This window comes from Anarhichas minor, unplaced genomic scaffold, assembly GCF_050575085.1.
Source record: "Anarhichas minor isolate MPS153535 unplaced genomic scaffold, ASM5057508v1 ptg000071l, whole genome shotgun sequence".
NCBI classification, from domain to species: Eukaryota; Metazoa; Chordata; class Actinopteri; order Perciformes; family Anarhichadidae; genus Anarhichas; species Anarhichas minor.
In genome coordinates, this window is record NW_027466517.1 from 3674162 (window position 1) to 3687500 (window position 13339).

At 40.1% G+C, this 13339-nt stretch overlaps 1 protein-coding gene across 1 annotated transcript in view; it reads left to right on the forward strand.

Moving 5' to 3' along the window:
- The first annotated feature begins 745 nt into the window (after positions 1–745).
- Positions 746–13339, forward strand: part of cherp (calcium homeostasis endoplasmic reticulum protein) — a 25429-nt gene continuing 12835 nt past the window's right edge. The window contains exons 1-8 of the mRNA XM_076079180.1: positions 746–920; positions 2012–2185; positions 3385–3423; positions 5413–5582; positions 8645–8782; positions 8896–9047; positions 9164–9275; positions 10273–10362. Of these exons, the coding sequence (XP_075935295.1) occupies positions 896–920; positions 2012–2185; positions 3385–3423; positions 5413–5582; positions 8645–8782; positions 8896–9047; positions 9164–9275; positions 10273–10362 (900 nt within the window). The 5' untranslated portion in view covers positions 746–895. The remainder of the gene's footprint in view (positions 921–2011; positions 2186–3384; positions 3424–5412; positions 5583–8644; positions 8783–8895; positions 9048–9163; positions 9276–10272; positions 10363–13339) is intronic.

The following is a 13339-nucleotide window of genomic DNA, read 5'->3' on the forward strand; positions in this document are numbered from 1 at the left end:
CCACTGGTCAGACTACATCATGTAGAGACAGCAACCAGGTTAATGTGGATCCCAGTTCATAGCGGCATTGATGGGAATGAAGTGGCTCATTCCCTAGCTAAGCAAGCTCTGAAACAGGATACAATCATGGATTTAGCTTTCAGTAAAGCCAAAGCTAAAGCAGTAATATGGAGCAATATCATGTCTGCTTGGCAAACTCATTGGGGTGAATGAAATAAAGGGTGTCATCTATATGAAATAAAGCAAAAAGTGGGAGGGATGAAAACAATTGGAAAAAATCCAGAGAGCAAACAATCATATCAAGACTGAAGTTTGGGTACAGGGCTAAATAAAACAATGCAATCATTGGGGAAACATCCATCAGATCTGTGTGAATGAAGAAACGGTTGAACATGTTATCTGTCACTGCCAGAAGAACAAAACAAAAAAGCTGAAGAATGAATTAAAGAAATATGGGGTGAATGTATTTATCATTTCGAAAGGAAAATATAAAGCCTTGTTTGAATTTTTTTAAGAAACTGGATTATTGAATAGAAGTGTTTTTTTGTGTTCATTTCGTTTGTTTGTTTTCTCCTAGTTCTAAGAAATGGAATAGGGAACTCTGGCACGCTCCACTATAGTAGATGGCGGTAATGCGACTTTAACGACAGTTGCCACCCGCCATTAAATACATAGAAAAAGAAGAAGAAGAACGCAGGGTAACAAGTACTAGCCAATCAGAAGCGGAGTAGGGCGGTTCATGATAGCGTCATCATAATGAATAAAGTTGGTTTCCGGCCTACGTTACAGGGGTAATGCTGGTTTTTTGGTCAATTGTATAAACCAAGTAGGAACATAGACATCGAATGGTCTGATCTATTAAGGTTCAGCGGATCTGCTGTAACTGAAACAAATCATGGATATCCCCAATCACCCCGAAGGTGAGCAGTAACGTTACGCTGCAACGTTTTATTATTGTCATTGTACGTTAGCTAGCTAACATGCTACCTCAAGCTAACGTTATTCAACACAATACATTACCGCTGCATTTAGCCGTTGGGCCAACTTAGTAACGTCAGTAGGTGTGTGTAACGTTACACTGTGCACCAATAAACAAGGGCAGTATGAACAATGATGGACATTAGCATTGGAGCGCAACAGCTAGGCTTTCTTAACGCTAACGGTAGTTCGGAAGTATTTTTTTTAAGTTAACGTTAGCTTACTCCCACGGCTAAATTCATATAACTCGACCGATTTCCTTCTTTTCGCCTTTCATTTTCCAATGTGTAACACTATGTGGCATGGTGTGCAGTAAAACGGACTAAGACGCATGGGTTTGTAGTGCGGGATGTTTGTGGATTAGGATGCCCTCTCCTCAGGTTTACGTTACTCCACCAGTTTAGGCATTTGGGTGTTAAAGATAAAAAGCACAAGATCAGCAGAAATGTTCACCCCTTGTTAATTTTCACAATCATGGTTTGTGCCTCTTCGGTTTTTCTGAAAGATTAATACTCGGGCAGCAATCGTTGAAAACCCAGAAGATCGTTAAACTTCGTTAGACTCTTCTAACCATGTGGGTGTAAAAATATGCTGTCTGCTGCACAGTGACCGTTTTTTAAACAGTTTCCTAATCGACACATAGACGATACTGTGGCCTCAAGTAACTTATTCTTTTGCTCAGTTTTGAATGACATGAACCAAAATTTAAAACTATTTCAGTTACATTTTGGTACATACATGTTGCTTCATATTGTTACACATTTTCATATACAATTGTGTTTATTATATTCAAAGAGATAGTCCACGTCAGGAAAGTTCCTAAATAGGAAACCGATTACTTTTTAATCTCGCAGTAGATGGGATTCTTCTTTCATTCAGATTGGTACAAAACAGGTGAATGTTGTCAGAAAAGCACGAGTTATTGTCATTTCTTGCAGTCTTTTTGGTTTGTTTGTTTGTCACCACTTTCAGACAGATCCCCAGCTGCCTCAGCTCTGACTGTGTGTGTTCCCTCTTCTTTTTTCTGGTGCAGATCAAGAACTGAGGAATGTCATCGACAAGCTGGCCCAGTTTGTCGCTCGGAATGGGCCAGAGTTTGAAAAGATGACGATGGAGAAACAGAAGGACAACCCTAAGTTCTCCTTCCTCTTTGGGGGAGAATACTTCAGCTACTACAAGTGCAAGCTTTCTATGGAGCACCAACAGCGTATGTAGTTAAAAGGACAGTCTAACACAAAACCAGAATTTGCACATAGATATTTTTGTGATGTTGGAATGTTATAGTAGTCTTCGCAACGACTCAAAGCTCTTTACAACACAAGCCAACATTCACTCATTCACAAATGCATTCATACACTGGTGGCAGAGGCTACCATTCAAGGGGCCAACCTGCCCATCACGAGCAATCACCATTCACATGCACACTCTCACACGGATGGCACAGATATCGGGAGCAATTTGAGGTTCAGTATGTTGCTCAAGGTCACTTTGACTTGTAGACTGCAGGGGCCAGGGATCCAACCACTGACCTTCTTATACAGTCATTTAGGCCAATAAGTGATAAACACGTTATTCATGTTATGAATTTCCAATCCACTTTAATCCAGCTCACAGAATGCTGTACACATTCCGGTAATACTGACCTCAAACATCTCTGTGAGTCAAGTAAGCAAAGTATCTTTTACAAACAACATTGTCAACTTCAGCCAATAATAGTTTTCACCGAACAGAGCCTGAAGGCATCATAATGTAACTGAATGGAATCTTCGTTTGTTGTCCATTAGCCACGTTACCAGCTCTCCTCCAGTCATTTTCAACACGTTTTGGTTGTTTACAATGTAACATTATAAGAGATCAGCCAACAGAAAGCATGAATGATGTCCCAATCGCATATTTTACTGAATATCTGCGGATAACGATTGTCAGTAAAACTTTATTTCACACTATTATTGTTAATGTGCCGAACCGTGAGGGGGATCAGTACGGATCACAGATCGATCCGTTACACCACTACATATTTCACATGGCTTTTAGTGGCTGAATCTAAAGAGAACATGTACTGTACTGGTTCTGCCAGTACTTAAAAACTGTAAAAATAATAATCTCTGGACATAATCTCTACACCCTGCTGCTGTAAAAGTATCAGCAAAGTTATTTAACTGTAGTATTATGTAGTTACTCATAGTTTTGACTCAGCAGACTATTAATACAACTTGTCGCATAAGTAGAGGAAGTTAAAGCTTCTTACTGCACCTACAGTTTTTTTGGTCACTATATGATGATCAGATTATCAACAGTCTGGTAATAATAGCACCGTGTTGTGCAGGGTTGCATGGAGTTCTTCTGTCAGTCATGTAATACCACTGAAATGCATTACTGTATTAACATTTGCTTTTCTCCACTTAGATCCTTCTGCCCACGATGGGGAGGAGTATAAATCTGAAGGTATTTATTGGGAATCAGATTTGTTTGAAAACAAACTAAAATTTGAATTTGTCTGTTACTTTTTTCTGGTTAGTATGTTTTTCTTTTTGAGTATGTGCTGTATTGTTTTGAAGTTAGAGTGAAGATATCTCTATCTTGTTAATGGTGCTGATCAAATTGGGCCTAATCCTCCATTTTCAGTCAGGTTTGATTAGACAAACGGAAGGAGACCAGAGGAAGTTCAACATACCCTGGTTATCTGGTTTAACTAACCCTAACAACGGCTATCCCCCTAAGCGGGCCCACAAAGCTGGTTATCAACTCGGTGAATAAACCCAGGGTTTCTCAATCGAGCCTGCTCGCATAAAGGGGCGGAGTTTGCAGCATCTGACCAATCACAAACATGGACAAGTATGCTGTCAGCAGAGCGGCACATTTTACGAATTTAGAGAAACCGTTAATATCGGACAAATACGTAGAAGTTAAACACAGCATAAGTTACCATGGTGATCTATCCCGGTAAGAAGTGAACCTCCCTCAAAGGACTGAAAACCCACAGTTAACCCTGAAATGACCTTGCTAACACCAAATCCTGCTTCGTAGTACAGGGCCCAGAGGCCTGAAATGCACCTCTCTGCTGACAGCGTACTTGTCCATGTTTGTGATTGGTCAGATGCTGCAAACACCGCCCCTTTATGTGAACATGCTCACAGCCAGATTGAGATACCCTGGGTTGATGATCCAGATAATCAAAAGATATCTTGGGTATGTTGAACTGGCTTCATAGTACAAGGCTCTGGTGACAGGTCTTGTTCAAACTGTTTGTCTCTAAAATGCTTTTTTTTTATGATTGAGGGCATTGTAGAGCAAGTGCTGCATGATTGTTGGGTTCATGAGTATCTGATTAATTATCTCAGTTCTTGATAAAGTTTTCACTACCACACTCTCACTCTCAAGGATGAATTGAAAGTGGATGATGTGGACCCACTGGCTCACAGTACTGGGCTGGTGTGTGCATCTTGATATGGATGTGTCATGATATTCTGCCTGCTCTTTTATCTGGAGAGCTCCTGGATAGAATGACAAATGCACAGTTCCTGTAATATTATACTGATATCATTTGGGAAAAATATCTTAAAGCCACCATTTGCCATTAGCTGCAAGAGAACGTTACAGTAACCACAAATCATAAGGGATAATTCTGATGACGGGGAAATGGATTTCATGAGGTTTTAAAATATAAAGTCAAAAATTATAGGTCTGAATATATTGTATGTCAAGCTCACTAAAGTCATAACACCTTACCATACATTCACTATATGGTGTCTAACTGAGGGCAGTGGGGCATTGACAGCTTGCATAGCCTTAATGAATCACATTAAACAAATCCTTAGAAATTGACATCTTTTTTACATGACCAACATAATAACTGATCCCTAAAGCAGCCTACTATTTATTGGCTCAGGACATCCTTAGTTAGAATTCTATATGATTCATTTTAATAAAGCATTTTTTGACTTGCATCTAGATTTGTAGGCCAGGGATTCTGTCTAACATCAAATAGTTGTATTGGTTTTAAAATATTGACACATTGTGGGAATGGGACGTCATCTCATTGCAGTAGTTGAGTAACATATTGTAGCTATGTTTGCAAACCTTGGTGCCTGTGATCGTTGGAGGTTCTAACATTTACTTTCAACAGTTTCTGCAGAGGTTCAGGGCTCAAGGAATGGTCAATGCTGATTGCATGTCATTTAAATTATGTTCACTCTTCTGCTCCTACATGAAATGTTTCATCAGCTTGCTATATGTAAGCCGATGCATCTTATTTGACCTTTTACAGGTCACTTTGATTTAAATACTTTTATTTACATGATGTATGGACTGCATCCTTCTCTTTGGGCATCTGCATCACATGAGCAGTGGCACAGCATCAACCCTTCCAGCCTCGGCCCCAAAATCAGAGCTTTACCAAACTTCCAGACTTAAAGTTTTCATATTTTTTTGCAGAAATGTACAACCCAGGCACCAAAGACGTGGTTGATATCCCTCCTCCAACAATACCGATGATTGCTCCGCTTCCGATTCCTCCGCCTGCAGCGCCGGCTCTGGATGAGCTCATCCAACAGAGCCAATGGAATCTGCACCAGCAAGAGCAGCATCTGCACACACTCAGACAGGTACAGAGCAAGAAATAAATGAATAAATCTGGCACAGTGTACATCTTCAGTTTCCTTTTTTTACTCAAGAGCAAGCGCTAGTAACCAGAAGCCAGCTAGGGGATTTCCATGAAGTCCATGTGTCCTTGGGCAAGACACTTAATCCCAAATTGCTCCCATAGCTGTGCCAACGGTGTGTGAATGTGTATGAATGATTACATAGTCCTGATTGGCACCTTGCATGGTAGCCCCTGTCATCAGTGTGTGATTGGGTGAATGATGACATGTAGGTTTAAATGCTTTGAGTGGTCGGAAGTCTAGAAAAGCGCTATACAAGTACAGTCCATTTACTATTTACCATGACTGATGTCTTTGTTAATTTTTTTATAAACTTCACTCAGAAATGTTACTTGTTTTATTAACAGTTTAGATTTTTCGAGTGAGATATTAATGACTTTATTGACTTTGCTGTTGTAAACATTACGGTTGCTGCTCTAGAAACAATATTTAGTTATATTTAGAATATAATTCAATTCTAATCCTCGTGTTAATTTGTTTTTAAAATTCTATATATGTTTTTAAAAGCAAGAGTTTTGATAAGAGTAGCTCCGAGTAGTAATAAAATCCTGAAGATATTATCTCTACTCAAAGGCCACGTAGTTCTCCGACATGCTTGGAAAGGGAGGGGTGATGGAGGGGTATTTAGTTGGTTGCAATCTGCAACACACTACTAGATGCCACTGAATCTTACACACTGCTCTTTTAAGTGAGGGAATAAGGGAGTAACAATCCTGGAACTTAAAAATAACTTATACCAGTGGCGGGCCGTGCATTTTATACCTGGGCCTTCTGTGCTGTCCTACTACACTTGAGCCGTCTCCTAATAAGCTCATTATGACGCCACAGCTATGGTTATTTGTTTCTATTGGTGTAATAATACACGTATTCGTATTAAACCGTTCGGTACGAGGCTTATGTACCGAACAATACGTTTGAATAATACTAGTACATTTGGAAAATGCAGAAGCCTAATTAAACTGTGGGAAATATAATGTTTTCGGTGGACTGCGCTCACGTAACAGACAACGGGCTGTGTGACCTCTGAACCGGAACAATAACAAAAAACAGCTGAGGCTGCGGCACCGCACGTGTCTTCAGGGAAGCGGGGAAACAACAGCCCGAACAGACAATAACCCCACGCATGACGGGATGCTTCGTAATTAACGGACAATGCATATAGTCCAAATCAATGTAATTAACACAATGACAAGAACAAACTCACAAGAACCAGTCTCATATATTTATATGACAACAAAGCAACAAATCAATCCAGCAACACTGCAGTGCTAGAGCATGAGCCATTCATATTATTCATAAAAACGACACGATAGACAAATGAACACAGTAGAAACGCTACTGCAGATGTAAAAACGCAAAAGCAGTTGACTTACCACAGCTGCTGTTCACTTAAAGACAAAGTCCATCCTCCTGTCTTTGTTAACAAAGTTTAATGACGCGGTTGTTCAGAACATCGGTGCAGGTCAGTTCCAGCCAGAGTCCTCCTGCGAACGTGTTTGTTGAGTTGTAAATCCACTCGGGTCTCTACAAAAGTTTTCAAAAGCACGTAGCTTGTGCGTGTCCTGTCGTGTAGCTGCCTTGGTTAGCATAGCGTAGCTCCAAACAGCTCCAAACACCAAGAGCTCAGTTGCAAATGAAACGCGTTCTTAGCCATAAAATGTGCAACGCTTCTCCGCCGCTGTTAGCCAGAAATACCGTTCGTACAAATCCTTTTCCATGCTGGGTCAGGGCTGCTAGCTGTGGGGTTGACCGACCCTTTGATACAATGTCCAGTTTTTCTGGAAATGTCCTCCAGAAATCTGTTTCTCCTCCTTCAGCCATTGAGTGTTAAAAAAACACAGCTAGGTAAAAAAAAAAAAGAATCTACACCAAGCAAAACGCTAAAAATGTCATAACTTCTCTTACATATGTTTCAACCTGAACTCTTAGGAAACACTAAGATCTGCTAGCTAGCTTTCTGTTTGACAAAAGTCACGCTGGCCCACTGACCAATCACGGCGCACGTTAATGCAGACGTACTTAGGAGGCTACCTGGGTGGTAGTGGCACGTCAAAGAATACGCCCAACATGTCAAACTAAAGATCTGATTGGTTGAAGACTATGACAATCAACAATATCGTCCCCATTCACTTAATCTGCAAAGTCTACCGAGAGGACCTCTAGCCACAGTATAAGTCTTATACTGGCTTTTTTAAACTAAAATGTACCTAATCAAATATTACGGGCCTCTGTATGAATATTACTGAACAACAAAGCTGGAAGTTTGGGAAAAGATAAGTTCTGTAGTTCTTAATGAATGAGCTGTGATTTATTTCAAAATGACGATATACCACTTAGCAAAACCGGAGGGATACAGACAAACAAATTACAAAAAGAGGATAGGCAAACTGCGTCGTCTGTTTGTATTGGGTATGGGCCACCTATTTATTAACTGTGCAACAATACATTTGTGTTTTCACCAGATAAGAGTATTGTAAGGAACATGCTGTAGGCCTATTGCCTGTATGTTGCTGTGTATGTTACACCATTTTTACCAAATTAATAAAATCACCTTAAAAACTGTAATAGCATGAATGAACGTTTTGTTAAAGGTGTAATAAATATATTTAAATACACACAAAAGAATAAAACTGACAAAACGCTTTTCAATTGGCCTCTTATTCACCCATTCGCGCATGCATGCACACACACACACACACACACACACACACACACCAATGGCAGCGGAGCATGCAATGTGCTGGTCTGCCTTTTGGATGCAGCTTGGGGTTCAGTTTTTTGCTCAAGGACACTTAGACTATCGTGTGATTAATGGATCTGGTTCTACCTCCTGAGCCACAGCAGCTGGTCTTCCTTGATGAGAACCAACTTTGGTTTGGCGTCTTTTACTATTTTGTATCCAACCTGTTAGCTCCTGTTCCACTTCATGACGGGCAGTGGCAAGCTGAAGAAGAATGGTTAATAGAATTTTCTGATGCTTTTTTTTTTTCTCCCTCACAATAAAGGAACAAGTGACTGCAGCCATAGCTCTGGCTATGGAGCAGCAGACCCAAAAAATGCTGCTAGAAACTCAGTTGGACATCACAGAGTTTGACAACCTGCTGCAGCCCATTATAGACACCTGCACCAAAGACGCCATCTCTGTAAGCCTGCCATAATAGATTATTTTAGTGATGCTTATGTTCGTAGATTCCTAAAATATTGATAACAATAACAAAATATTGATATCTCACTCATGTGTTTGTCTTCCTGTCAGGCTGGTAAGAACTGGATGTTCAACAACGCCAAGACTCCACAGCACTGTGAACTGATGACATCACATCTTCGCAACCGCATCATTGCTGATGGAGCGCATTTTGAGCTCCGCCTACATCTCATCTATTTAACCAATGATGTTCTCCATCACTGGTACACAAACTAAAATACATTGATCAATATGTCAATCACTTTACTCCTGCAGAAAATAGTGTAGCAGCTTTCAGTATAGTCCTCTTTGTAATGTGTGTTGAAATGTGTCTTCACAGCCAGCGGAAGCAGCAGAAGGATTTGTTGGCAGCACTGCAGAAAGTTGTGGTTCCCATCTACTGCACCAGCTTTCTGGCCGTAGAGGAAGAGAAGCAGCAGAAGATAACTAGGGTAAACACTTACAACATATTTACCTCTTCTCAGATTACAGTACTATTAGTCTAAGTAGTAACCGTAACATCATGGGACACTACTCTCCCCTTTATCCCAGAATAATTATGATATACCATTATAAAATGGCATTCACATAAACCTGAATGGAATTTAATCAGTTCTTAATTTGAGTCGGTTCAGTTTTAGGGCTTGCTATTGTCAGTTAATGTGGTAGTGTTATTTAAAAAATATATGACACTATAAACACACGTGGACAAAATTGTTGGTACCCTTCTGTTAAAGAAAGAAAAACCCACAATGGTCACTGAAATAACTTGAATCTGACAAAAATAATAAATAAAAATGTCCTGACAATTAACTAATGAAATCAGACATTGCTTTTGAATTGTGGTTCAACAGAATCATTTTTAAAAACAAACAAATGAAAATGGCCTGGACAAAAATGATGGTACCCTTAACTTAATATTTTGTTGCACAACCTTTTGAGGCAATCACTGCAATCAAGCGATTTCTGTAACTCTCAATGAGACTTCTGCACCTGTCAACAGGTATTTTGGCTCACTCCTCGTGAGCAAACTGCTCCAGCTGTCTCAGGTTTGAAGGGTGCCTTCTCCAGACTACATGTTTCAGCTCCTTCCACAGATGTTCAATAGGATTTAGATCCTATAAAGCAATGTCTGATTTTCATTAGTTCATTTTCAGTACATTTTTATTTATTATTACTTTTGCCAGTTTCAAGTTATTTCAGTGACCATTGTGGGTTTTTCTTTCTTTAACGGAAGGGTACCAACAATTTTGTCCACGTGTGTAGTATAATGAATTAAGTACCATCGTGTCAGTTGCACTGACTTGAGTGTGTCTTGTTTTTAATAGGACAGTGTCAACCTTTAATGTATTGAATTGGAAAGCTAGAAAGAATCTGTTTCTCTTTTTAGTGAAATTGTTGTCCCTGAGTCTACTGTTGGTTTTCTCTGATTGTCCCTTTCCTTCCCAGTTGTTGCAGCTGTGGGAGAAGAATGGGTACTTTGACGAGGAGACCATTCAGCAGCTCCAGAATCCAGCCCTGGGCCTCGGCCAGTACCAAGTGAGTGGAATGAAATTTAAGGCTTTACTTATTTCTCAAGACAATATTTACCTCAGGTTTTCGAAGTCCTTTAATTGTCCCTTTACTGTAAGGGAATAGAATGTTTTTATACCTTTTTCCAGGATTTAAATCTCTGATCTGTTTCATTTGGCTTGTTACCGGGATCATAAGCACACCATTGAAGTATTCGTAGTTTATGATCTAGTTTATATTATCCTCTTATCATGTTCCAGATTTTTAATTGGAATTTGATCCATGGATTTTGCAAATTGTCTCCCCAAATTTTCGTTAGCCAATACTGCATGAATTGGGGATCTTTCATAATGGAGAGTTAGATGTCTTTCCACCTTGCACAATAAATTGGGGAACACAATTAATTAAGGGTTTAATCTGGGCAGCATAGAAGTAATCATTAAAATTGGGTAGAGTCATTCCTCCTTTAACCCTGGGTATTTTTCCCTGCCAAATAAATCTTGAAATGATTTTATTCAATTCAGAAAATTGTTTTGAGGGAATTTTCTACAGGAAGTGCTTGAAATAGGAAGAGATATAGTGGAAGAATGTTTGATTCAGATTTAGTTTATATCCTGCATATCTACCAAATGTTTCTAGCAGGTTCATTCATTAAAAAAGAGTCAGAGGGGGTACTTAAATATTGCTGCCGGAAATGGGCTTCCGTATAAAGGCATATGATTGTCTTAAAATTAAAGTCTATGCTGCTTTACAGTGTTGGGAACGAAAGGGAGCGTGGTTGGTTATCAGCAAATATGAAACTAAACTATCAACGGAGTTATTAACATCAATAAGTTCATTAGCAATTACTAATAATAACAGGGCACCACCCTGCGAACAGGGACCGATAACCAAGCTATAAATTGACTCTCAAAATTAGTTTTCACTCAGAATGTCAAAGTACTGTTCTACAATCAGAGCGAACAGTGAAGGTTGAATTTTGGGCACAGGCCACTACATCCAGCTGTTATCACACACACACAAGTAATCACAGAAGACTGCTCTTTAAAATATAACAGTTTATTAAATCCAAATATTAAATGATCATATCAAAAGCCAACAAACACTATCATACAATTATGTTTCATACCTAAAGTCAAGTGAACAAACTGTGGTGTGAGAATATATATATGTACATGTACAGTTGTGTGAAAAAGTGTTTGCCCCCTTCCTGATTTCTTATTTTTTTGCATGTTTGTCACACTTAAATGTTTCAGATCATCAAACAAATTTAAATATTAGACAAAGATAACACAAGTAAACACAAAATGCAGTTTTTAAATGAAGGTTTTTATTATTAAGGGGGGAAAAAAATCCAAACCTACATGGCCCTGTGTGAAAAAGTGACTATAACCGTAGTTGTGGCGCCATCATGAGGTTATAAGGTGGTATTTCAGCTGCAGGACAGCAGTGAAGGCCCAGGTATAAAATGCACGGCCCGCCACTGGTAGAATGTAATCTCAACCGGGGCTGCTCCCCGTGGGCCTACAAACAAGATGGCGGAGGTAAAAGAACTACGACAAAATAGGGGGAGGTGGCTACATACGCACAATGGGTTGAGACAATAGACTACGTACCTATGTGTCTGAGATGGTTAGCTAAATCAGTATGTGTGTCTAACTATGTGTGTGAGCAGGAAGAGAGAGAAAGAAAGGAAAGCCGAACTCTAAAGCAAGGCCGCCGTAAGATGTAAGAACAGCTTCTCTGTCACGTCAAAACTGCAGTCAGATTCAGATCCGACCAGCCACGTTTATACAGTGATATTTGCAGTTCTAAATCATACTCACGGAGAAAGAAGAGAAAACAAAACCGAACAAAATAAAATAATCCCCAAAACAAAGCAGATCTTTATCAACGTGGTGAAATACGAATATTGCTTTCTTATCACCCTGAAACCTGGCTGGCGAATCGAGTTTCGGCCCGCCGTGGTTCTGGTCTTTAAAGTAACAAAACCACAATCTCCAAATCCACTAGCAGTGACTGATTTAATGCAACACGGTTACAGCAGAAAATACACAGTATAACGTGACTCAGTGGTCCGCGATGCTTGCACAATAACATGTTCTAAACACTACAGTAATAGCAAGCTAAAGGAATAACACACTAAATGACCTAAATTAAGCCCAGACACCAGATAAACTCTCACTATGAGAAGATTTATTTTGGTCGGATCAGTCCTTCGAGTGGGGAACTCCACTCGGTTGCGCAGCTCCAAGCGTGGCGCAAATCAACCTCGGTCTCTGCAGAGAGGAGGGCTCTTCAGCGAAGAAAAAGGGAATTGTCGTCCTTTGGCCGGCACTGTATACATTAATGGTGAGAGAACGGGTCGTAGAAGTTATGTTCTCTCACTGTGGGATCCAAAAATAAAAAAACAGTCTATGTTCGTCCAATGAATTTGACTTAAGACCTAATAGGATTTCTTGAGAGGCAAACGTTTCCTTGGGGAACACCTGGCACCAAGCAAGCTTGGTCGGAAAGGGGAGATTTGAAACTCGCACTTGGTTTTATCAGATGCCTGTCCTCAGGTCATAAAACCGGTGGGGGGTCCCTTTTGGCCAATGAGAGGCCAGCATTTAAGTTTGGCTGGAGCTGTTAGGTGTGGTCACCTTCCTTGGATCAGGCCCTTTGTTGAAAGAAGGCCAGGGTACTTTCCTTTGTTTGAAAGCACATGGCGAGGGCCTTGTGCAGGCCATGAGGTCAGAGTCAGACCCCAACAACTGTGACCATAAACTACATCTCCCACAATGCGCCGGCGATTTTGAGACCCGCGAAATGACGGCATCCTGCCGCTAGACCGCAGTTTTTCCATATTATTATACGTTTAACTTTGTCAGTTAAATTTTATTTCACACTGTGATGGTGAAGGTAAACTGTGTAATTCATCCGTGGTTCACATGTGTGCCGAACCGTGAGAGGGGATCCGTTACCCCACAATTATTCACTCACGGCAACAACATGTTGTCTT